This window comes from Arachis ipaensis, chromosome B2 (genome assembly GCF_059453495.1).
Source record: "Arachis ipaensis isolate K30076 ecotype BB chromosome B2, ASM5945349v1, whole genome shotgun sequence".
Lineage (NCBI taxonomy): Eukaryota > Viridiplantae > Streptophyta > Magnoliopsida > Fabales > Fabaceae > Arachis > Arachis ipaensis.
Window position 1 is genome coordinate 7,619,060 of NC_142437.1, and position 27,067 is coordinate 7,646,126.

The following is a 27,067-nucleotide window of genomic DNA, read 5'->3' on the forward strand; positions in this document are numbered from 1 at the left end:
CACAACTTCTAAATTGAGTATGAGAAGACTATACTATTTAAGCTATAATTCATTGACATCAAATTTAAATTTTTAAATAACTATTTGTATAATTAATATAAAAAATTTTTTTTTTAACTAATTAAATTGGTCTAGTAGTTAGCTTAAGTGTCCCGGTTCGAATCCTATTTCATAAATGTTAAATTTTGAATATAAGTGATTTTAGTCTCTATAAATAGACGGCGAGATACGAGCTTTCTTATTAGTTTCACATGCCGTTTCCAAGCACACTCTCCTCTTCTCTGTGTGTGTGTCCGTGATAATAGGAGTTTCTTTCAGTTATTAATAAGTCTTTCAACTTGTTCCACCCTATCAGCTTCTTCTTCTTTTCTTTTCTATGCACTTTCTCGTGCCCACATCGTCAGCACCCTTCTAGCAACAACATCTTTCATCTACGGTGTGTCACGGGATTAATCTCTCTCACTCTCTCTAGTATTCTTTTTTCTTTTAATAGATTAATTTTCTGAGGTCACTGTTATACAGTAACAAGAAATAGATTGTTGTGAAGCTTTGTGGGGTCATACATATATTTATTTGCATGAATTGAATTGTTGTTATAATACAGATATAAAAATAGCACATAGTTTTTTGTGAGGAAGGACTAAGATGGCAGCTACTAGTAGGAACATTGAGAAGATGGCTTCAATTGATGCTCAGCTGAGGTTGCTGGCACCAAGGAAGGTTTCTGATGATGACAAGCTTGTTGAGTATGATGCTTTGTTGCTTGATCGATTCCTTGACATTCTTCAGGATTTGCATGGTGAAGATATCAGGCAAACGGTAATTCACCTCAATTTTCTATCAAGGACTTTACTTTTGGTTTAATTTTAGCTGATTTCTTAAACCCCATTTCGAATTTCATGGAAAGATTAATCCTTGTTGGTGTTTGGACGTTTCCCTTTTGATTTGTATGGTAGTGTGTCCCCTGGATTTGAGAAATTTTCACTTTTCCAATCTTTAGTTGACTATACAGTTTTCAAATTACTCTGTGTCACTATCATGGTAGTACTTCAATGTTTCAGCTGCATTTACTCGTAATTTTTCTTCAATTGTAGCAATTGGAATGCAACAGAAACGTTAATCTAGAACCAGGGGCCTTTACTCTTTTTGATTTTGTTTTAGAGCCATAAATAAATGCAAACTCTTAAGTAAATAAATTCAGTTCCACTTTGATGTGATGCACAAAATCTGATCCTTTTTTTCTTTCCTGGTAATATTTTGATCTATTGACTCTAGAAAAGAGGGGAGAAGTTTAATATGCACAAGTACTCTCAAACATGTTACATACTATGGATTGGCACTGACTCAAAAAGAGGAACCAAATATTCCGCTTTGTTTTGTAATTTTTTCTTTCTTTGTTATTTTCCTGTTGTGGCTTATAGTTTCAACAATTTGATGCTTAATAGGTTCAAGATTGTTATGAGCTTTCAGCTGAGTATGAAGGGAAGCATAAGACTGAGAAGTTGGAGGAACTTGGGAATATGCTAACTGGTCTTGATGCTGGGGATTCTATTGTCATTGCCAAATCATTTTCCCACATGCTTAATTTGGCTAACTTGGCAGAAGAAGTCCAAATTGCCTACCGAAGAAGGATTAAACTATTAAAGAAGGGCGATTTTGCTGATGAGAACTCTGCCATCACTGAATCTGACATTGAAGAAACCTTCAAGAGGCTTGTGACTGAACTGAAGAAGTCCCCACAGGAAGTGTTTGATGCCTTGAAGAACCAAACTGTAGATTTGGTCCTAACTGCTCATCCCACTCAGTCCATTCGTCGATCTCTGCTGCAAAAGCATGGAAGGTTTGTCACTGGACTCAGGAATAATTATAGTCCATTAACTGCGAATTTATCGTTTCAATTCACCAGAATCTGGAAATCATTGATCTCATTGGTAATCATTGTCCTCTTTTTTCAGGATAAGGAACTGTCTGACACAGTTGTATGCAAAAGACATAACACCGGATGATAAGCAGGAACTTGATGAGGCTCTCCAAAGAGAGGTGCATTCTTGATTCTGTGTACTGTTATGCATTTGGGTTTCTTTTCTTATTTATTGTCAGCTGTGTATGATTTCTATTACCATTTCCCTTTGATATGTCAGTAAATTTTATGGTTTCAAATTTGTGGTTACATATATGTGGCTATGTTTATGGTAAAGCAATAGCTCTAAAGATGTTTCTCTCATGCAGATTCAAGCTGCATTTCGCACAGATGAAATTCGAAGGAGTCCTCCGACACCACAAGATGAGATGAGGGCAGGAATGAGCTACTTTCATGAGACAATATGGAAAGGTGTACCAAAGTTTTTGCGCCGTGTTGACACAGCTCTGAAGAACATCGGAATAAATGAGCGTGTCCCATACAATGCCCCTCTTATTCAATTCTCTTCTTGGATGGGAGGAGATCGTGATGGTACCTTACTTTTTTTTTTCCCAAAAATTAGCACACAAACTTATTTCTCGTTAAATCTCAAACTTAATTATCTTCAAAGTATTCATGTGGAATGGATTTAAAATATCTTCACCTCATCCATGATGCTTCGCTATTTCTTTGTTTGTTTTTCTTTTTGAGTTTTGATTCTCAGCTTCATATGTATAATGTCCATTACAGGTAACCCTAGGGTAACCCCTGAAGTTACAAGGGATGTGTGTTTGCTGGCTAGAATGATGGCTGCTAATTTATACTTCTCTCAGATAGAAGATCTCATGTTTGAGGTATCAAATATGCTGCTATTATAACAATGTATTTGGTATGTAATAATTTTGTGAAAGCATTAAAAGCATGATTCTTAAATTATTGATTCTATCTGCATTTTTAGCTGTCTATGTGGCGCTGCAATGATGAGCTTCGTGTTCGTGCTGATGAACTCCATGTGTCCTCAAGGAGAGATGCAAAACATTACATTGGTATGTTCTACTTTTCTCTGAACTGCATAATGAACTATTGAAATCTTCATTGGAATCTACAAAACTGAACTGTTCACACCTATTGATTCATTTAGAGTTGAATACTTGGCAAGTAAAATTCAGTTGCTCTTGAATGTCATTCATTGTAATAATTTCTTCATTCCTTCAGAATTTTGGAAGCAGATTCCTCCAAATGAGCCATATCGTGTTATTCTTGGTGATGTGAGGGACAAACTATACAATACACGCGAACGTGCTCGCCAGTTATTAGCCAATGGAACCTCTGACATCCCCGAAGAGACAACCTTCACAAATGTTGAGCAGGTATTGTCCTCAGAACAGCCCTATAAACTGCAATCACCTTATGGTTTGTAGTCACATACTGAGTTCCTTCTTTACCGTGGTACTTTCTAATTTTTGTGGACACTTATAATTACCTATATCATACATATTCTTCAGGTTTATCCACGGTGGTTTTGGAGCAGTAAATATTTATGTTGCTCCTTAAAATTGATTTCTTATGTTTTTTATTTCATTCAGAGTAGCAAATCCATGATTCACAAAGGACAATACAAAATGCATGGCAATATATGTTAAAACACTATTTGACTCCAATTCATTTCTTGCAGTTCCTGGAGCCCCTTGAACTCTGCTATAGATCACTCTGCGCATGTGGTGACCGACCAATAGCAGATGGTAGCCTTCTTGATTTCTTGCGGCAAGTTTCCACATTTGGACTCTCAATGGTAAGACTCGACATTCGTCAAGAGTCAGACCGGCACACTGATGTCATGGATGCCATTACCAAACACTTGGAGATTGGATCATACCGAGAGTGGTCTGAGGAACGCAGGCAGGAATGGCTTCTGTCAGAGCTCAGTGGAAAGCGCCCTCTGTTCGGCCCTGATCTTCCCAAAACAGAAGAGATCGCCGATGTTCTGGAAACCTTCCATGTCATTGCAGAACTTCCCTCAGACAACTTTGGTGCCTACATAATCTCAATGGCAACAGCACCGTCTGATGTGCTTGCTGTTGAGCTCTTACAACGGGAATGCCATGTGAAGCAACCGCTAAGGGTTGTGCCATTGTTTGAAAAGCTTGCTGATCTTGAGTCTGCTCCTGCTGCAGTGGCGCGGCTTTTCTCTATTGATTGGTACAGAAACCGAATCAATGGGAAGCAAGAAGTTATGATAGGATACTCAGACTCAGGAAAAGATGCCGGTCGTCTTTCTGCGGCTTGGGCGCTGTACAAGGCTCAAGAGGAGCTCATAAAGGTTGCGAAGGATTTCGGTGTTAAGCTGACAATGTTCCATGGCAGAGGAGGGACTGTTGGAAGAGGAGGCGGCCCCACTCACCTTGCTATATTATCTCAGCCACCAGAAACCATTCATGGCTCACTTCGGGTGACAGTTCAAGGTGAAGTTATTGAACAATCCTTTGGAGAGGAGCACTTGTGCTTTAGAACTCTCCAGCGATTCACTGCTGCTACACTTGAGCACGGAATGCACCCTCCCGTGTCACCCAAACCGGAATGGCGAGTGCTGCTAGATGAGATGGCTGTCATTGCAACGAAGGAGTATCGCTCCATTGTTTTCCAGGAACCCCGTTTTGTTGAATACTTCCGATGTGTAAGTATTATCTACACTCGATCTTGATTTATTAACCTAGATATAGAAGATGATAGCCTTGGAAGAAAATATATAGCAAATTAGGTGGTATTCTTCATTAAGTAAAAATTTGCTGAGATTTCATTGATAATGTTCATAACAAATGCTTATGTAACATTAGTTTTATAGTTTTTAAAATAATTTGATATAAAGCATTACTTTTCTTCTTTATTTATGATTATTATTGTGATCTGTAGGCTACCCCTGAGTTGGAGTATGGACGAATGAACATTGGAAGTCGTCCATCAAAGAGAAAGCCGAGTGGAGGAATCGAATCACTGCGTGCTATTCCATGGATTTTTGCTTGGACACAAACAAGGTTTCATTTGCCAGTGTGGCTTGGCTTTGGTTCTGCATTTAAGCATGCAATTGAGAAGGATCCAAAGAATCTCCTAATGCTTCAGGATATGTACAACCAGTGGCCTTTCTTCAGGGTCACCCTGGACTTGATCGAGATGGTGTTCGCCAAGGGAGACCCGGGGATCGCTTCCCTGTACGACAAACTCCTAGTGTCAGAAGAGCTGTTGCCATTCGGAGAGCGCTTGAGGACTAAATATGAAGAAACCAAGAGTTTTCTCCTTAAGGTAATTCATTACTTGCTGTAACATCATGATAAATTATATCTATAAATTTGAATGAAACTTATCATGGCACTTTAACTTGCCAAATTTTGTACTTCAACATCTTTTGTGTATATTGTAGGTTGCTGGGCACAGGGATCTTCTTGAAGGTGACCCCTACTTGAAGCAAAGGCTTCGTCTCCGCGATTCATACATCACAACCCTGAATGTGTTACAAGCCTACACGTTGAAGAGAATCCGCGACCCCGACTACCATGTCAAGTTGAGGCCACATTTGTCAAAGGAATTCATGGAATCAAACAAGCCAGCTGCAGAACTTGTTAAACTCAACCCAAAAAGTGAGTATGCTCCTGGTTTGGAGGACACACTTATCTTGACAATGAAGGGTATTGCTGCTGGCATGCAAAACACAGGTTAAGAAGCTGAAAAAAATTGGCATTTTTTTTTGGTTATGTCAGTGGATATGTAAACATTGTATAACCTATTCTATGATGTCTGCTGGATATTTAGATCAGCATCATATGACTGTGTCGCTAATACTATTGTTATTTATATAATAAGACTTTGATCCTTTATGATGGCATATTTGGTTATATAAAAATTTTGTTTTTATTTTATTTTATTTCATGTTTTTAATACTGATTAGAAAAATGTTACATTACCTTCATGATTTGTGAACTTGGGATTTCAATTAAGGCATTGCTATCTATGTCAGAGTCTGTTGATAAAGTCAATTCAAGAAGAAATATTTAGGAGAGCAAAGGTTTGTAATTCGAGTCTATAGGAAAAAAAATATCTTTTAATCCGAAAACCTCTAGATAGGGTTATTTAGAAATATATTTTATTTACAAGATTAATTAAAAGATTCACTAAAGATAAGTAACATTACCACAATGACCCTTGTAAGAATTTCTGCTAATAGTTTTACTGATTTATGCATGTATCATTACACATTTGTTTTTTCTTTCTCAAAATCACATTTAATTAAAGCCATTTCTTTTTCCTTTTCTTATCCTGCATACGTGACACTACCGTAATAATTTTAACATTTTCATATTTTCACCATTACCATTTAGTCAAAATATAAACCCAAAAAACTGAAACCAAGGTCTTACCTTGATCTCACACAATTTGTGTTCTTGCCATGGCTTCCAATCCCCTCTTAGCCACATTAAGCACCCTTATGCTCTTCTTCCTTCTCCTTTATACCATAGCCATAACATCATCAAATGCTTCATTTTCCACCACTCTTGATGATAACTTGAAAACCATTAGATACTACAAGGGGTTCAACATTCCCCACGGTTCAAGAAGTGTTGCTAGAAGACATGGTGGTGAGTACGGCAACGTTTATTCAGGGTTTAGCCACGCGGTATTCAATGTTCTTCCAAAAGGAGTGTTGGCTCCACCTTCTGGACCTTCATCACGCCATAACCAACTTTATAGGTGTGTTGCTGGGTGTGTCAATTCACCAAGTTCTGGTGACCACAAGGTTCCAAAGGACAACCACCATAATAGTAAAAATTAAGGTTGATCTTTCCTTGTTTAATTTTTTGCTTAATTATTCGGTATGCTTTTATAATTTTACTAATTTTTCAACTAGATTTTTATAATTTTAAAGTTTATAATTGAGTTTTTTTTATCAGATAAATTTTTTTAATTAATACAGAAATTGAATTATAAATTTATAAAGGGTTATAGGTAACCAATAACTCTTTTGAACAACATGAACAACGGATCCTAAAATTAGCCCAATTCAAGTAAAACACACTATATATCTAAATTACTAACCTAAATCTTAATATTAAAATAACCATCTGCATATCTAGTAAATTGAACATTCGATATATCCATTGTTCACATTGTTTAATATTTTCATTATCTACCTATATTTTTTTATTTATAAATTATAAAAATTTAAATAAAAATTTAGTAAAATTAAAAAGATTTACCTGACTATGATATGAAAGAGAGAAAATAAAAGGAAAGAAAATTGACAAATGAATGCATGCATTCACTAGTCATTGATTTTTATTCCCTTTATTTTCTTTGCTTTTATTATAAGGAAAGACTTAACTAGAAGATATATAGCAAGGTATTATGTATGGCGAAGCATATGTTCTTTTAATTAGTTGTTTTGTTGTTTAATTTGAGTCTTTTGTTATTTATAATTTTATATAGTACGGTTATTGTGAGAGAAGCTTTGGCTTAATAAGAGCATGTGTCACTTGTTTCTTTTCCTCTACTATACTTTATGGCCAATTAATAAGATATATGCGACTCTTTTAAGGTCATAATCATCTTTGCCATATTCAAGTTTCGGTCCCTTTTTTAGCTTGTGATTTGTGAAAGTAGATCTTGACAAGGTAAGTAAAGCTCCCAATAAGGTATATATGATATAATCAAATAAGAATTCTGTTACGAACAAACAGGGTATACCCAATAACAACAAGCTAACAAATATATTTAAATTATATTTTATACTAATTAATTGTTATTAATTATTAATTATTTAAATTATATTTTTTAAAAATATAAAATTAATTATTATTAATTACTTCTTTTTATTCTCATTCATCTTTTACTATTTATTATCCAAACTCTAATTTCTCTTTAAAAAAAACATCAGAACTAAAAAAAAACACCAAAATATAAAATAAAAAATCATCTAAATCTTAAGAAAAAAAAACATACAAAACATAGGAAAAAGAATTATCTACATTCTAAGAAAAAACATATAAAACATAGGAAAAAGAATCATCCAAAACTAATAAAAAAAATCATCCGAAATTTAGAAAAAAGAAACATAAAAAATTAGTTAAAAGAATCATTCAAAACCAAATAGGAGAGAAAAGAAAAAGAGCCGTAGGGTGACCGGCGACGACATCTTAGACGGTATTGCGTGTACGGTGGGAGACTCATGGTGGCGCGTTGCGAGGAGGAAGTCACGGAGGTTGGGCATCGCGAGTGGAGGAATCACTATAGATCGGAGTAGTTGATCGCACGTCGCGAATGGTGGACCAGCGGTGGCTGCGTCGCAACGGGACGGTGGGCGACGGCATCGACGAAAGAAGGATGGCGACGGAATGCGTGGAAGAGGCTGCGCAGCGCGACGAAAGACGCGACGGTGGTCAGTGGGAGGCGGCGTCGAAAATACGTAGAGACGGTGGATTTGAGGAGAGAGAGATTTGACTATTTCCAAATGAATGAAAATGGATTAATTAATTTTTTATGGATTGTTTTTATTATGTATTATAAATGTGATTAGGATAAATGAAGAAAGAATTTTGATTTTTGATTTTTAAATTTTTATTTATTTATAAAATTTAAATTATAATAGAGTGAGCCTATGTTAGCTTGTAGGAGAGTTATTTCTTGTACTTTTCTATCAAATAAATACATAATATAAAATAGAAAGAATAATATTAAGTATAGTATGATAGTAATTCATCTCGTTTTGTAACTACCTGGTAGGGGTGTGTATGGCCCGGCCCGGCCCGAAGACCCGATCCGGTGCTGAACACTTTAGGAGCTATTTTGGTGTGATTTCACTGGATTTAGGGTCGGGTAAGGGTCTCAAAAATAGACCCGGTCATTATACACAATTAATATTTTGTGTTATTAGTGATGGATGATGGCTATTCTTATGTGGAATTTAAGTATTGTAAACCTTAATATTTTGTGTTATTAGTTATTATAAGACTATAAGTTAATGTTTTACGTTTAAAATGCATAAGATTTTAGACTAATGCATAATATTATGTTATTTATATTGATTTAAATATTTAGTGTTATTAGACAATATTAGTATTGATTATGGTTATGCTTTAATTTTAGAGAAGAGTTGGTTCTTGTTATATTTTTCTAAGTGAATTTTACCATGTCAAATAATGGTTGGAGTCTTGGAAATTTGGATATTTTCACATGCTAGCTTATAAGAAGGTATCAAGGTAATGTAATGTTAATGGCCCGGTTTTTACCCGATTTTTACCCGGTATAATTGTGGCTCGAAAGTGCATAGGTTTCATCGGGTCTAGGGCCGGGTTCGGGTCTAATAAATAGGCCCGGTATATATTTCGGGTCGGGTATGGGTCACATCAAACCCGGTTTCACCCACCCCATGCACACCCCTACTACCTAGGATGGAGTTCGATATCTATTTATTTAGGGTGTTGCTACACGTCCAAGTATTTTTTCATTTAAGTTTATCCAAGTAGATCCAACACCAACAAAAATCACTCTCATTAAAAGAGTGTCATTACACGCGTTTTTCTTCTTCTCCTCCCCCACGCTTCTTCTTCTCCCTTGCACTTCTTCTTCTTCTTTCAAATACACGCATACGTCCTCTTCTTCTTCTTCTTTCAAATTCACGCATACCTCCTCCTCCTCCTCTTCCTCCTTCTTTCGCGCATGCAGATTCTTCTTCTTCTTCTTCTCTTTTGTTATCGTCATCACCAACAACACCAACATTTTGCCAATGGATTATTTTTTCAATCGAATTGAATGGAATGCAATTGCTAAATTGAATTGAATTGAATTGAATGGACGCAAGTGTTTTGAATTGAATTGATATTCTCTAAATTATAGACACAAGTGTTTTGAATTTGATTTTATATAATAGATAATGTTCCGTTCATTTAGTACCATACAATTGTTTCACCTTAATAACATGTTCTGTTCATTATGCAGAAAGCTATTTTGAATTTGATTTTATATAATGGATAATGTTCCGTTCATTTAGTACTATACAATTGTTTCACCTTAATAACATGTTCGGTTCATTATGAGTTGAATTGAATTGAATGGACGCAGGTATTTTAAATTGAATTGAATTGATAATCTCTAAATTGTAGACACGGGTGTTTTGAATTTGATTTTATATAATGGATAATGTTCCGTTCATTTAGTATTATACAATTATTTCACCTTAATAACGTGTTCGGTTCATTATGCAGAAAGCTGTTTTGAATTTGATTTTATATAATGGATAATATTCCATTCATTTAGTACTATACAATTGTTTCACCTTAATAACATATTCGGTTCATTATGAATTGAATTGAATGGACCCAGGTGTTCTGAATTGAATTGAATTGATAATCTCTAAGAGGAGGAGAAGAAGAAGGAAAGAAGAAAAACCTGTGTGTGCAAATTTGGAAGAAGAAGAAGAAGAAGGGAAGAAGAAGAACCTGCGCAAATTTGGAAGAAGAAGAAGAAAAAGAAATACGAAGAGAAAGAGGAGGAGAAGGAGAAGGAGAAAGAAACAGAGAAGGAGCGCGTGATTTGAAAAGTTGTTACAACAATTTGGATAGATTTGGATAAGAATTTTGTTTGAATGTAGAGTTTTATTCATTTATTTACTAGAATAGAAGATAATTTGTAGTCAACTTATGTTTACAGAATTCATGCTGTGAGATGATCAATTACGGTTGCAATGGATACTTGATTTTGAACAAAAGTTGTTTAATAGCTAACAAGTTTTTTTTAATAAAATAAAAAAAATCATGTCGTTAAAGTCTTTATTACATAAAAAGTTTAAAAAAATTAATATAATAACATTAGATAGGTTTCAGATCCAAACCGATTAAAAAAAAACTGTAAAATCGCATCGATCCAAATCAAAAACCAAAACAAACCGCTCAACTTTGGATATTTTTTAGATTTTGGATCAGTTTTATTGCAGTTCGATCCAATTTACAATTCCACTCTGCACAACTGACCCGAACTGAACCGCATATAATAATAATAATAATAATAATAATAATAATAATAATAATAATACCCTTATTCAGTTACTCTACTCCCTTACCTTTTCCCACAGCGCCGCACACACCTTATTCCCCTTCCCGCAAAATATACACAAATCCTAACCTAAAGAAGCCCTTCTCTTCACTCTGCACTCTCACTCACTCTCACCGTCACACGTTGACGCCGTTCGCTACCTCCTCTTCTCAACGATGCCTCCGTCGCCTCCTCTTCTCGGTAACGTCGTTGCCACCTCCTCTTTCTCTTCTCGGTAACGCCGTTTGTCGCCTCTTCTTTTCGGTGACATTTCTGTTGCCTCTTCTTCTCGGTATGTTTTTAATTATTTTTGTTTAATTTTGTTTTGTTCTAGAGGGTAGCGTTCTAGTTTTTGTTAAACTGTGTTAAATTTTTTGTTGTACCATTGTTCTTGTTTTTTTGACAATCTGTTCTTGTCATTAAAATTTGTTAAACTTTATATTAAATTAAATATTTTGTTTTTGTTGTACTGTTGTTTTTGTTATTTTTGACAATATGATCTTGTTATTAAAATTCGTTAAACTTTGTATTAAATTAAATATTTTGTTCTTGTTGATTGAATTCTATTTTTTTTATCTTTTGCAAATTTTATATTTGTTCAGTTGATTTTAGCTTTCAATTTGAAGGTCAACAATGTCAGCTTCATATCCTGAGGTAATATTCTTATTTTGTAATATGTATGTTGGTAACTATTCAATATGTTGATTAATTTAAAAAAATATTAAAATAACATAAATTGATTAATTACTCTTTGTTATCACAGGATGTTCAAAGGAGTGAGTCATGATTTACCAGTGCTACTCCGTCCACTTCTGAATTAGTCAGATTTTCGGGACAGGCAAAGTCGATGCTGGCGCCATTGCCGCAGTCGCAGCCACAAACTCAGATGTAGACGTAGACGCAGCCACCATCGCTGCCGTCGTTGCCGCCACGCAATGATCAGAACAATGAAGGAACTAGATCTAAGAGGAGGAGAGGCAAAGCAAATGTTGTTAATGAGTCATCTAATCCTGATCAGTCTGAGGAACCAGGTATAGGTAACACTAAAAAACCTGTTAGACTTAGATACTGGACTTGGGAGCATTTAAAAAAAAAAAGATAACAGTGGTCCCAAACCTAGGGCTATATGTAAGTAGTGTGGAGCATCTTATGCGGCTGATTCACATAAAAATGGTACTAACAATCTTAAAAGCACTTGTTGAGTCAGTGTAGAAAATTTCCAAAAAATTCACTTGATCCCACACAAAAAATACTTGTTATGTAACAACTTAAAAAAGAAGAAGAAAATGAGCTGGGTAATTGTTTGACTGCTGTATCATTTGATCCTGATTTATGTAGACAAACTCTTGCTAGAATGATAATTGTAGATGAGTTGCCTTTTAGATTTGTCGAAGGATAGGGATTTCGTTATTTCATGAGTCTTTTGCAGCCAAAACTCCATATTCCGCGTAGGATATCAGTTGCTAGGGATTGTTGGAACAAGTTATATTTTTCATTCATGAACAAGTTCCAAAAATTCCTAGCAACTGATATCCTGCCCAGAATATGGAGTTTTGGCTGCAAAACACTCATGAAATAACGAAACCCTCTCCTTCGACAAATCTAAAAGGTAACTCATCTACGATTATCATTTTAGCAAGAGCTTGTCTACATAAATCAAGATCAAATAATATTAGTAGTCAAACAATTATCCAGCCCATTTTCTTTTTCTTTTTTAAGTTGATACATAAAAAGTGTTTTTTGTATGGGATCAAGTGAATCTTTTGAAAATTTTTTACATTGACTCAACAAGTGACTTTTAAGATTGCTAGTACCATTTTTATGTGAATCAGCCACATAAGATGCTCCACACTACTTACATATATAGCCTTAGGTTTGGCACTACTTTCATCTTTTTTAAAATGCTCCCAAGTCCAAGATCTAGGTCTAACAGATTTTTTAGTGTTACTTGTACCTGGTTCCTCAGACTGGCCAGGATTAGGTGAGTCATCAGCAACATTTGCTTTGCCTCTCCTCCTCTTAGATCTAGTTCCTTCACTGTTCTGATCACTGCGTGGCGGTAGCGATGGTGGCTGTGTCTGCGACTGAGTTTGTGGCTGCGACTGCGGCATCGACTCTGACTGTCCCGAAGATCTGACTGATTCAAAAGTGGACGGAGTAGCACTGATAAATCTTGGCTCACTCCTTTGAACATCCTGTGATAACAAAGAATAGTTAATAAATTTATGTTATTTTAATATTTTTCTTAATTAATCAACATATTGAATAGTTACCAATATACATATTACAAAATAAGAATATTATCTCAAGATATGAAGCTGACATTGTTGACCTTCAAATTGAAAACTAAAATCAACTGAACAAATATAAAATCTGCAAAAGATAAAAAAAATAAAATTCAATCAATAAGAACAAAATACTTAATTTAATACAAAGTTTAACAAATTTTAATAACAAGATCATATTATCAAAAATAACAAGAACAACAGTACAACAAGAACAAAATATTTAATTTAATATAAAGTTTAACAAATTTTAATAATAAGATCATATTGTAAAAAATAACAAGAATAATAGTACAACAAGAACAAAATATTTAATTTAATATAAAGTTTAACAAATTTTAATAATAAGATCATATTATAAAAAATAACAAGAATAATACTACAACAAGAATAAAATATTTAATTTAATATAAAGTTTATCAAATTTTAATGACAAGAACAAATTGTCAAAAATAACAAGAATAACAATACAACACAAAATTTAACAAAATTTAATAAAAACTAAAATGTTATCCTTCAGAACAAAACAAAATTAAACGAAAACAATTAAAAACATACTGAGAAGAAGAGACAGCAGCAGTATCATCGAGAAGAGGAGACGGCAACGACGTCACCGAGAAGAGGAGGTGGCGGAGGGCATCGTTGAGAAGAGGAGGCGGTGGATGGTGTCGGCGCGTGACGGTGAGAGTGAGTGAGGTGTGTTTGAGATATGATATGGTGAGAGTGAGTGAGAGTGAAGAGTGAAGAGTGAAGAGAAGAATTTCTTTAGGTTAGGGTTTGTGTATGTTTGGGGGAAAAGAGAATGATGAGGTGTGTGCGGCAGTGTGGAGAAAGGTAAGGGAGTAAAGTAATTGAGTAAGGATATTATTATTATTATTATTATTATTATTATTATTATTATTATTATTATTATTATTATTATTATTATAATATGTGGTTCGGTTCGGTTTGCAGAGTGAAATTGCAAAATTAAACCAAACCACAATAAAACCGATCCAAAATCCAAAAATATTTAAAATTGAGCGATTTGTTTCGATTTTCGGTTTGAATCAGTGCAGTTTTGTAATTTTTTTGGACCAGTTTGATTCTAAACACCCCTAATAAATACCAAAATATTCTTAACATACTAGAAGAATTTTTTTAAATAAATAAAAAATATTTAATTTACTGAACTAAATTTAAAAATAATTACGAAAATACGTAGCATTTTTTTTATCTCGTTTACTGTGTAAACAAGATAAGTTTACACATATCTCGTTTACACTGTAAACGAGATAAGACAGAGCGAGTGACACGTGTATATTCGTTTACAGTGTAAACGAGATATGTATAAACGAGATAAGATTGGGCACGACCTATATATACATATCGTTGACAGTAATGTTTCGAGCCCCGTTTCCAACCTTTTGACCACTTTTCCCTCTCTTCTATCATTTTCTGACCATATTGTTGAGTAACTCTAAGATGGCGCGCATAGATGCACGTGATTCGAACATTAATTGACTGAACGCGATATGACACATCGCCAGGGCAGCCGACTTTGCGGTTAGTTTTGTTATCTTCATGTTTATGTTAGCGCATATATGTATATCCATGGTTAAAATATTTGCCAAAAACTAATATATAATTTATAATTTAGGTGGCTAAATATATCGTTAGCAACAGGTTACTGATAGGGTATGATTTTAGAAATGTGGTTCTGATTTTTTTGTAATTAAGTACATAATTATTATTAGTTTAGATATTATATATTGTGGTAGATGTTATTTTTAAAGTTAATTTATTAATTATATATTTCTTAATTTATTAATTTAGTTATTAACTATCCAAGTAGAAGTTATTTTTTAAGTAAATAATTATGTAATTTTATATTTATCTAAATTAAATCATTAAGTAAAAGTTTGTTAATTAGATTATTAATTACTTTAGTAAATATTTTTATTTTAATTAACGTATTGAAGAGATGTTTATTAATTAACTTAGTAATTATTAACGTAAAAGGTTTCATTTAAATAAATTCAGTTAGTATATATTTATAAATTTCTGGTAAATAAATGCATATAATAGTTAACTCAATTTGTTATGTTAATGTTCATTGGGACTTTATTTTTCTAATTGTGATCATTTATTTTTTGTCAGCGGCCTCACCTACTTCTTCCTTGGCGAGTGAGTCACACACTTGCACCACTGGACGCCATCGTCCCATATTTGAGGGAGGTTGGCTTCGGCACCATGGGGCCTCTCAAGGACTTCATCTTTGATAACTCCCTGATCACGGTATTTGTGGAGTGCTGGTGTCTGGAGATCCACAAGTTTCACCTGCCATGGGATGAGTGCACCATCACCCTGCAGAACGTTGCATACCACCTCAGACTACACACATGGTGAGCCAGTGGGGGTGCTTCCGTGATTTCTACATATGGTATGGCATAGAGACTTGGGAGTTGGTGGAGCAACTACTTGGTGCCAGGCCTCCAGTAGTTCAACATTCTGGTCACGTCATCTCGTCCACAGCTTTACACCGTCGTACCCTGCACTGCCTCAGCCTCAGCGTCAGATGTATCAATATGTCCCCATTCCTTACTCGGGAGGTTACTATGTCTCTTCCACCACCTCTACCACTGCAGCCATAGGATCCCTCTACACAGGCACAACCCCATGCAGACCTCAATGCCAGGCACAGTGTCTGCGATGTGGCACCAGACATCGGTTGCACTACCAGGACCACCAGCACCGATGATTTTATGTTATTTATTATGTCATTTATCATGTTGCAAAACTTGTCTTATCCACACTTTTTATGTACTGGATGTTTTATGATGTATGCAACTTCACCGATATTATGTATGAATGTTTTATATCAATGATGTTTCAGTACTAAAGTCTAGAACACACGAAGTAAACAAAGAAAATAACGATAAAAGACACCATAAAATTAGTAACAAAGAACACAATCTTCAATTATGGCATAAACGATAACTGCATGCAGATAACATAACATTCATAGTATTTTACACAATGAAAATAACCCTCGAGTGCAACTCGGAAAAAGAAAGCTCAACCCTAAACAACTGGTAACTTCCAGCCACCAAAATGGAAACAACCATCTAAGCTTTGTTTGTGGATTGGTTGGGATAACCTCTACTAGTATGCCCGACTTGCCTGCATAGGCCACACCTCTTCTCCTAGCGCTCGCCCTCATCCATGTCATTCCGAAACCTAGTGGATACAGGTCTTCCAATAGCCTTCCTGCGCATGAGGGGGATGGGACGAAGCCGTGTCCCATACCACTTGCGGCAGCACAAGCGGTAAGCGCATGACGGCATGGAAAATGAAGAGATTGGAAAAGGCCACAGTCGTACGTCCCCACCGTGAGCCGAACACGGAACGAACCTTGATACCAACTCTCAAAAGGCTCCAACACCTCAACGACAAATACTGAAACCCGTCTATCACAGTGAGTAACACGCATATTTGGGATGTCCTCTCTGTTCTTTTCAATGGCAGTCATTAGCCATTGGGAGTAACGATTTCTAGCCGCCAGTTGTGCCTCAGCCTCCCTGCCCGTCGTGACGAACAACTTCTGCAGCCTCTCGTAAGTGCATCGCACGATGGCAGAAATCGGCAAGTACCGTGTAACCTTAAGCATTGTATTGATGCACTCTAAGAGATTCGCTATCATGTGACCAAACTGGCGACCGTCGTCGCAGTGTTGTAGCCATATTTCTTTGTTGAACCTACCAACACAGTCCGCCATCTCTCGTGATAAACCTCTCAAGGCATCTATGTACCACTCGTAGCCAGCCTTGCTTGGACTATAAGCAGCGTTTATGAGGTATCGCTTGCCCTTGCTGGACTTAAGATGAGATATGAAGTTTGCGGCCATGTGTCTTACACAATAAGCATGGAACGTCCTGCGAGGATGCCAACTACTATCATCGACCCTCAACGCAGCCTTGATCGCTTGGGATCTATCAGATATAATCAACAGGCCTTCCTATGGAGTGACATGTCATCTCAAATTAGCCAGGAAGAAAGATCATGACTCCGTACTCTCAGACTCTACAATTACAAAAGTAACAGGAAGGATATTGCTGTTACCGTCTTGTGCCACTGAAATCAGCAACACACAACTATATTTGCCATACAAATGCGTGTCATCAATAGAAACAAATGGCTTGCAATGCTTGAAAGCCTTAACACAAGATGGGAAGGCCCATAATACTTTGTCGAACATGCTACAGTCGCGGACCATAAGGTGCCCATCATAGTAAGGTAAGGCCCTGAGCTCACATATTGTTCTGGGATAACAACTCTATAGTGCTTGTAGCAGCTTTGGCACCTTGTTGTATGACTCCTCCCAGTCCCCGTATATCTGTGCAATTGACTTTTTCTTCGTTATCCAGACCTTTCTATACAAGGATTTGAAGTGATAGCTTTGCCGAACTACACCCTATGGGACCGGGTGCTGACGGATGGGTTGGATTGTATCAACGGCAGGATGACATTGTAGATGAGGGTGCTGTCCAACTATCAATGGTCTTGGGACATGGTGGTTGCTAAACACGTATGCGCTCCACCAACCCTCCGAACCTCCCTAACGAAATAAAACATTCATGGTTGGAAACTACACCAGATATAATAATTAAAAATGGCACAATTAAACTTGACCTCACCAATATCCGAGATTCTGTTGGAGGGCTACACGGAGACTCCAAGGACATTCAGTTGCAGATTAGCAAAAATTCACATAGTACTTTAATCGGTCCGATTCGACAACTCGATAATCAGCACTTCTGCGAATGCTGTAGTTCTTCACACCCTGCATTACTGCATATCTGTTTTTGAATCTGTTGCCGATCCGAAACTCCACCCCACTGTCTAGGTTGTAATCATCTTTCCCGGTGTTGGAAAATGGAGATTTTTCATGCATCCAATGCATGATAGTGACTTGGTACATCTGATAGCGCTGGAATCGGGTGGGAGGGAGGCAAAACATAGCACACTGCTGCCTCGGCAGGCATCTCTGGTACAAACTCCTCCTCCTCATCATCTTTAGAAGAACCACTATCGTTACTATCTGCAACATACTCTTCGTCAGAGTCTTCATCATCCATGTCCATGTCTTCCACTGGACTAACAACATGAATCGGTGGTGGTGCGAGAGGTGGGTCATCTTGCACAAAGGTTGAATGGACGGATCCACCGCCACCAACATCACCAACCTCCATGGAAAGCTCCATCAATTGTTTCTCCATGATTCTCCCATGGATGTCAAATATGAGACAGACATGCTCGTCTCTATGGAGGCGAAACAGACAAAACTGAAAAATTCAGTTTCCCAACGGTGCTAGCAACCTATACCTCACCCTTCCGATCTCTTTTCTTCCTAAATCACCAAAGTTACTCAATATCAGACTCTTCAACTCTGACAACGAACTTACTCGCTGAGTGCACAACAATAACAGATTATCACACTCATATATTATTATATTGTCACTGTTTCTCATACAACAATTGGGATACACACAAACAATCACATATCTGCTACTATTGGATATTTTTGCCTAATTTTTGGAAGAAAGACGGAGGAGAAGAGGATATGAAGTGTATGTGGAAAATACCAAGGGTTGCACATCTTTTTATAGCTGTTAAAATTTGTCTTGCTGTATTTTGTTTACACTGTAAATACGATATACACGTGTCACTCGCTTTGTCTTATCTCATTTATAGTGTAAACAAGATAAAACATGCTACGTATTTTTGTAATTATTTTTAAAATTATTTATTTACAATAAATAAAATATTTTTTATTTATTAAAAAAAATTCTATACTAAAATCTATCAAATACTACATCACGTTAAAAAAATACGAACAAAATTATATTTATCAATAATAACTATATAAATAAAAAATATATATAATACCGCTCAAGGACGGATGTATTCATTGGAGAGTAGGGGCAACTGCCCCTAGTGAAATTTCAAAAATTACTTAGTAGTTCTTAGTGAAGTGCCTTAATTGTCTCCACTATATAATTAATTTTGACCCCACCCCAAATCAAATCCCTAACACTTCTTTTTCTCCCCCAATCCTCTTCACCTGCTCCAGCCTCCGCAGTCTGCCCTCCTGTCTCTAGAGACTAGAGCCACTGCTGGCTTGCTGCTGTGTGCTGCCACTCCGCGTCTCAGCCAATGTCACAGCTCTCTTCCCGTTGACGTCTCCACCCTCCTGTCTCCAGAGTCACTGCCGCGTCTCCACCATTGTCACTGTCTCACTGGCTCTGTCAATTTCTCCTTGCATCGCTGTGATTCTCCCGCCGTCCCGCGTGGCTCCGTCAGTTTCTCCTTATATCGCCACTGCGCCGCATCTGGTAGAGTAGTGGTTCTACCTTCTTCTTCTTCAACGATTGATTCTTTCTTCTTCTTCTTCTTATGTGAAGGTTGCGATCCTCTTCTCTCTTCGGTCTTTAGGCTTCAGCAGAGAACGCCTTCGTCCTGCTGCCTGCTGCCACTAGACGCCACATCGCTACTGCCTACTGAGTTCTGCTTCCTAGAGTTCAACTATTCAGATTCAGTCTTGGATTATTCTTGGTACATTCATGAATCATGATTTACGGAAATCGATATCTGCTATTACTTCATTGCTTATTCACTTATTTGCTTCATTATTGTTTGATAATTGATATAGTTGATTTTTTAATTGTGATTGAATTTGTTCTGATGATGTAATTGCAAATTTAGTTTCATTAATTTGTTTGTTAATTATTTTTGTGTATTGACCTATTTTGAATTAGGAATTTGGGATACTATTAGTTGTGGTTGTTGTTGGAAATTAATTTGAATGACATATGCTTATCAATTTTATATTTATAATTTTATATTGTAATTTTCAATTTGTGTAGAATTGTGAATTTTTTTATTAATTAATTAACTTAGATTTATAATTTTATCCTATTAGTAATGGAGAAATATTTCAAAAAAATCTCATCATTGGAGATTGGATCCCAAAACAATCCATCGACCTCTACTAATAAAAGGAGGTTTTTAGAATTCGAAGTAGAGAGTCTTATAACAGATCCAAGATAACGACCAAATATTTCAAGTTATCACCCGAATGACAGAGACAAAGTTAGATGTGCATATTTGCAAAAAGGTCCTTGTCAACCAATGACTCATGATTTTTCGCAAACTGTTTGTGCTTCTTCTTTTCGAAGATTTAATCCTAATTGGTTTGATGACTATGGCAATTGGTTAGAGTATAGTATATCAAAAGATGCTATTTTTTTGTCTTTGTTGTTATCTTATGAAATCCGAGAGTAAAGGTGGTGATGCTTTTGTAATGAATGGCTTTTCAAATTGGAAAAAAATGAGAGACTAAAAATTCATGTTGAGATTCATGATAGCGCTCATAATCAAGTTTAGAGAAAATGTGAAGCATTTATGAGACCAAAACAACACATCACTGCTGCTATTGAAAACAATCTGAGCAAGCTAAAAAGAATTATCATATTCACTTGACAGCAACAATTGATTGTATTAGATTTCTTTTATGACAAAGATTGGCCTTTCGTGGTAATGATGAGATAGATGATTCTGTTAACCAATAAATTTTTTTGGAACTTCTAAACTTTTTTGTGCAACATAATAAAGAGATTGGTCGTGCTTTCAAAAATGCTCGTGGAAATCTTAAACTAATAGCACCTTCAATCCAAAAAGACATTGTAAGAGCTGCTGCAAGGGAAACGAAAAAAGTTATTGTTGATGATCTTGGGGATGAATTATTTGCTGTATTGGTTGATGAAGCCTGCGACATTTCTATTAAGGAGCAAATGTCAGTTTGCTTAAGGTATGTGAACAAAGAAGGACAAGTTAGGGAGTATTTTCTTGGTCTTGTTCATGTTTCTAATACTAATGCTTTATTTCTAAAATTAGCATTGGAGTCATTATTAGAAACATATAATTTAAGTTTATCAAGAGTATGTGGACAAGGATATGATGGTGCAAGTAATATGCAAGGAGATTTTAATGGTTTAAAAATTTTGATATTGAAAGAAAATTCTTATGCTTTCTATGTACATTGCTTTGACCACCAACTTCAGTTAGCTCTTGTAACGGTTGCAAAAAAAAGTTGAAATTATTTTGTTTTTTAATTTGTTAACTAGGGGTACATGTGACCCGGCCCGGCCCAGTCCCGAACACTTTAGGGGCTAATTTGGTGTGATTTCATTGGGTTTAGGGCCGGGTAAGAATCTCAAAAATAGACCCGGTCATTATTTCGGGTCGGGTCCGGGCCATAGCTTGGGTCACCCGAAGTCGGCCCGATGGCTCGGTCATCATACACAATTAATATTTTGTGTTATTAGTGATGGATCATGACTATTCTTATGTGGAATTTAAGTATTGTAAACCTTAATATTTTGTGTTATTAGTCATTATAAGACTATAAGTTAATGTTTTATGTTTAGAATGCATAAGACTTTAGACTAATGCATAATATTGTGTTATTTGTATTGATTTAAATATTTGGTATTATTAGACAATATTAGTATTGATTGTGGTTATGTTTTAGTATTGATTGTGGTTATGCTTTAATTTTGAAGAAGGGTTGGTTTTTGTTATATTTTTCTAAGTGAATTTTACTATGTTAAATAATGGTTAGAGTCTTGAAAATTTGGATATTTTTACATGCTAGCTTACAAGAAGGTATCAACGTAATGTAATGTTAACGGTCCGGTTTTCATCCGGTATAATTGTGGCCCGAAAGTGTATTGGTTTCATCGGGTCTAGGGCCGGGTTCGGGTCTAATAAATAGACCCGGTGTATATTTCGGGTCGGGTCTGGGTCACATTAAACCCGGCTTCACCCGACCCATGTGCACCCCTATTATTAACCAATTTGTGTAATGTTGTTGGAGCTTCGTGTAAACGAAGAGATATGCTTCATGATAGTTGGATGACTAAGACAATTGAAGCATTAAAAAGTGGAGAAATTTTTAGTGGGCGTGGTTTAAATCAAGAAATAGCTTTAAAAAGAGTTGGAGACACTAGATGGGATTCACATTATGGAACTATACTTAGATTAATTTTTTTATTTCCTTCTATGGTTAATGTTCTTAAATATGTTGAGGAAGATGGAAATAATTCATAACAAAGAGCTGAAGCATGTCATTTATTGAATGTCATTCGATCTTTTGAATTCATTTTCAACTTGCACTTGATGAAAAATATCTTGGGAGTTACTAATGAGTTATCTCAAGCGTTACAAAAGAATGATCAAGACACTGTAAATGCTATGGCATTAGTTAAAGTGTCTAAGCAACGAATGCAAAATATAAGAGATGATGGTTGGTCTCTTTTACTTGACGAAGTCTCACTATTTTGTGACTAACATAATATTACTGTTCCAATCATGGATGATATATTTGTGTCACAAGGAAGATCAAGACGCAAAGCTCAAAAGATATCAAATTTGCATCATTTTCAAGTTGAGATATTCTATCAAGTAATTGATAGATAACTTCAAGAACTCAATAATCGTTTTTTAGAGGTGAATACTGAATTGCTTCTTTGCATAGCTTGTTTGAATTCAAGACACTCATTTTTTACATTTGATAAGGAGAAGTTGATACAGTTAGCTCAATTCTATCCATTAGAATTTTCTTTCACTCAACTTTTGCCACTTGACAGTCAACTTGAGAACTTCATACTAAATGTGCATTCTGATGATCAATTCTCGGACTAAAATGGAATTGGTACTCTTTCTCAGAAGTTAGTTGAAACACAAAAAAATATTATTTATCCATTAGTGTTTCTTCTTTTGAAGTTAGTTTTAGTTTTGCCCGTAGCAACTGCATCAGTTGAAAGAACTTTTTCTGCCATGAACATCATAAAGAGTCGACTTTGTAACTGTATGGGAGATCAATTTTTAAATGATTGTTTAGTGACATACATAGAAAGAGAGACATTTGATCGTATTGACAATGAAAAGATTATTCAATTTTTTTAAAATATGAAACCTAGAAGAATGAAATTCTAAATTATTTGTTATTATTTTGAATTATTATTTTACTATTTTAATTTAATAGTTAAATAATTTAAAGAATAATCATATCTTATAATATCATAGTATAATTATAAAAATTATTATTATATTATATACATTTTTGTCCTCACTGATAAAATTTTTTGGATTCGTTACTAATACCGCTGTATGAATCAACAGTGTGTGTGTATATATATCGACTTATAGTACGGGTTTTTTATTTTTATAAATTAAATAAAAGTAATAATTATCGAAATAAATAATTTTAAAAATATTTACCGAAATAAATATATCTCTCTTATCTCGTTTATACGGTAAACGAGATAAGACAGGTGCACACGACACGTGTATATCTTGTTTACAGTATAAACGAGATACATATATCGTTTACACTGTAAACGAGATACATGTATTTTTAAAAAAAATTGCAATAATAAAAAAATTAAAAATAATAAAAAATATTAATAATATCAATAATCCAAACTTTTAGCATGCAATTAGTACATAAAAAGATTGGTAGAATAGATTAAAATGGAAAGATGAGAAGCGTGAAGTTGATGCACGATAAATAAAAACACGTTATCTCTCACTCACTATCCACGTGGAGATAACCGTTTCAATTCTCTTCCCACTATCTCCATCAACCTTTCCTAACAATTGGCAAACGGTTATCTCATCTTTTTGTGTTTTATTTATCATGCATACTTCACGCTTCTCATCTTTCAATTTTTAGAAGTGGACACAATTACCGTATTTATTCTCATCATGGAACTTTTCTTGAACACTTACGAATTTTTTATTTCTTAAATTTAAATCAATTCAATTGGATCATAATTTAATCTAAATTTTTTTATATACTCTTTTTGAGTATAAGTTGATCAAACATATACATTTTAATCTCTCTTACCAATTTTTTTATGTATTAATTGCATTTTAAAAGTTTGGATTATTGATATTATTAATACTTTTTATTATTTTCAAAAAATTTCTCATTAAAAATACATGTATCTCGTTTACACTGTAAACGAAATATACACGTGTCGCGTGCACCTGTCTTATCTCGTTTATTTACATTATAAACGAGATGCATGCAAAATTATCTCGTTTACAGTGTAAACGAAATAAGAAAAAAATATTTATTTTGGTAAATATTTTTTAAATTATTTATTTCAGTTATTATTGTAATTAATTTATTTATTAAAATAAAAAATTCCTTATAATAATATACAAGTACTATTTATTGATAGTAACTTACACTAATATTTAAGGTGAAAATTTTTAAAATTGAATAAAAATTGTGAGCCAAATTTGACATAAATTTTGTTATATTTAAAATAATTATACAGTATCTTTTTATATTTTTACGTATTCAAAAGGTACATATAATATTTTCAAATAAAATCTTCTTTCTATTCAAATTAGCACCAAAAAATAACAGAAATGACAACTAAAAATATTTTCACTGTATCTACATTCTATAATATTGGTGATTTATTTAGGGTGTGCTTGATATGAGAAAATATTTTTAATTTTATTTTTTATTTTTAGATTTTAAAAATTTGTTTTCATTTTTTGTTTTTAAATTTTGAAAATGTAATGTGTTTGTTTTATTTTTTTATGTTAGGAAATTATTATTTTTTAATTTATTTATGGATAATACATATATTAATTAATTATAATAACAAATTAAGTTATATCACATTAAAGAATTTATATAACGGTAATTTTATTTGTCATAAATACTGAATTAAATAAGTCATTATTATTTTTGATTTAGAATTAAATGAAAATAAAATCAAAGATACTATTTTATTTGGGTTTTAAGATATAATGGGTGTGACATTCAAATATAAATAATAACTTCAATATTTTGGTCTCAAACACGTCTACTCCATAACTCTTTTTTTATAAAAAGAGTTGTAATTTGACCAGAAATACAAAAGGTTTTGATTGAGGAAGATTAAATAATCAAATTCTCTCAATTATACTTACCAATTCAGGTATATTTTTGTACTCTCAAATATTTCTCTGTTGATGATTTAACATGGTAGCATTTGTTTTGAGGTATTGGAATGGAGACTGGAAGACTGGAACTAAGTATCATGTTTGTTGGTGTAGATATTGGTACTAAAATTTCAGTCTCTATTCCCAAAATTTCAGTATTTCAGTACTTTCAAAAAGTGGGTACATAGGAGGCTTAAATTTTTAGAGATAGAGACTGAAATTTTAATAATATTTTATACCATAAAATATCCCAATTTCAATTAATGAATTCTAATTTTACCATTTGTACAAATTAAATTAGAGCTTCATTTTTATTTCAATCTCTATCTCCCATTTTACACCAAACACAATACTAAAATTTATTTTTAATCTCTGTATCTTAATCTCTCTGTGTTTCTCAGTCTCAGTCTCTGTCTCTCTTCTAAACACTACCTTTATAATCTTGAGATTAAAAAAACTAAAAATTTCCAACATTTTATTTTCTTGTATTCTTGTATTTTTTACATAAAAAATAAAAATAATATGAATCTCAAATCTTTATTTTCAATCTACAACTTCTTTATCGACTCAGTAACACACATTAACACTATCATGAACAAGAGAACCACCTTTCAAAACATCCAAAACATCTTGTAAAACCTTCACCCACCTAGTCATTACCATTTTTATTCATATGTATCACAATCATTCCACTGACATCTTAATCATCAAGCATCATCACAAACTTGCTATTCTATTTGCTCAAACTTCAGCCATAACCACCTCAGTCTTTTTTTTCACCCAACTTTCATCTCTATAATTTTGATTAAGAAAACAATGAATCTCAAATAAAGAACTATTTTTAAGGCTATGGCAGAGTTAGTTGTCACTATACTGGAAATCCAAAATTGCAAGCATGGCCATGGTGGAAAAATCAATGGCATACTCTGTAAGGAGCAAGAAAAATGTTGTCTGAAGGGGGAGATGATGGACAAAAAGAAAAGGATTCTTTAGGTGAAAAAATAAATAAAAGAAAAAATAGGTTTTGATTAAATAACAAAAATACTACCATCTCTTTTGAAAACATCGAAAATGTTTTTTTTGTTTCGTTTTCAAAATATTTTTAAAAGTGAAAATAAAGATGATCGAACAAACACGTTTTTTTTTTTTAATATTTTCAGTTTTTTTAAACGAAAATAGAAAACAAGTAAATAAAACACATCCTTATACTTTCTATTTTCTCTTACAGAGAATATATTTTCCAGCAGTTTAATTATTAATTGCCTTTCTCACTCTGAATCTAATGCAAAAACTAAAGGGAATCCTTCCCCAATTTATAAGCTAGGTTAACAGCGATTTTCAAATAATATTCCATAATAATTTTTACCGTCAATCTTTTAAATTTTTTTAAAAATGTAATATTTATACAATATCTCAAATTCTCGATTAGTGTGCATAACATTTTAAATTTATTTCTTTCTTTCCATTTTATTGGCCCTACAATAAATTATCGTACATTAGTGATAATTAATATTAAAAAATTATAATAATTTATATTAATATATATGAATTATCGATATTTACGAATAATTTAAGCTGGTTATACCAAGAAAAGCAAAAAACTCAATCTTGAGCACCATTGGTGATTTCTTTTTTCTTTTTCACAATACACATGTACACAATGTTATTTTTTACTAAATTAACACCATTAAACAATATAAACAACTATTATATCGAAAATATTTAATAATAAAAAAAATAGTAAAAAAATTATCTTATT

At 34.0% G+C, this 27,067-nt stretch overlaps 2 protein-coding genes and 1 pseudogene across 2 annotated transcripts; 2 read left to right on the plus strand and 1 right to left on the minus strand.

Annotated features, from left to right (window-relative positions):
- Positions 1–220: 220 nt before the first annotated feature.
- On the plus strand, positions 221–5,777 carry LOC107624747 (phosphoenolpyruvate carboxylase 2). The gene is made up of 11 exons (XM_016327191.3): positions 221–436; positions 605–819; positions 1,446–1,840; positions 1,956–2,040; positions 2,230–2,452; positions 2,651–2,754; positions 2,859–2,946; positions 3,116–3,270; positions 3,576–4,574; positions 4,811–5,197; positions 5,316–5,777. The coding sequence occupies exons 2-11, from the start codon at positions 646–648 to the stop codon at positions 5,610–5,612; spliced, it is 2,907 nt and encodes a 968-aa protein (XP_016182677.1). The 5' UTR covers positions 221–436; positions 605–645; the 3' UTR covers positions 5,613–5,777.
- Positions 5,778–16,195: 10,418 nt separating this feature from the next.
- Positions 16,196–18,088, minus strand: LOC148572945 (uncharacterized). Its single transcript, XM_088505583.1, has 4 exons — positions 18,018–18,088; positions 17,342–17,543; positions 16,423–17,257; positions 16,196–16,239 (listed from the first exon to the last, which is right to left on the minus strand). Exons 1-4 carry the CDS (start codon positions 18,086–18,088, stop codon positions 16,196–16,198), a joined length of 1,152 nt encoding a protein of 383 aa, XP_088361709.1.
- Positions 18,089–20,223: 2,135 nt separating this feature from the next.
- Positions 20,224–21,395, plus strand: LOC107626714 (uncharacterized; annotated as a pseudogene).
- Positions 21,396–27,067: the final 5,672 nt, after the last annotated feature.

What these genes read in the sequence shown, in the direction of transcription:
- LOC107624747 (XM_016327191.3), top strand. Translation starts at nt 646, where the DNA reads ATGGCAGCTACTAGTAGGAACATTGAGAAGATGGCTTCAATTGATGCT. An exon ending in CTGCTGCAAAAGCATGGAAG is followed by an intron (nt 1,841 to 1,955) that starts GTTTGTCACTGG and finishes CTCTTTTTTCAG; the next exon opens with GATAAGGAACTGTCTGACAC. An exon ending in TTGTTGAATACTTCCGATGT is followed by an intron (nt 4,575 to 4,810) that starts GTAAGTATTATC and finishes TGTGATCTGTAG; the next exon opens with GCTACCCCTGAGTTGGAGTA.
- LOC148572945 (XM_088505583.1), bottom strand. Translation starts at nt 18,088, where the DNA reads ATGCAGGGTGTGAAGAACTACAGCATTCGCAGAAGTGCTGATTATCGA. An exon ending in GTCGAATCGGACCGATTAAA is followed by an intron (nt 17,544 to 18,017) that starts GTACTATGTGAA and finishes ATGTGAGCTCAG; the next exon opens with GGCCTTACCTTACTATGATG. An exon ending in AAGAGGTGTGGCCTATGCAG is followed by an intron (nt 16,240 to 16,422) that starts GCAAGTCGGGCA and finishes ATCTGCATGCAG; the next exon opens with TTATCGTTTATGCCATAATT.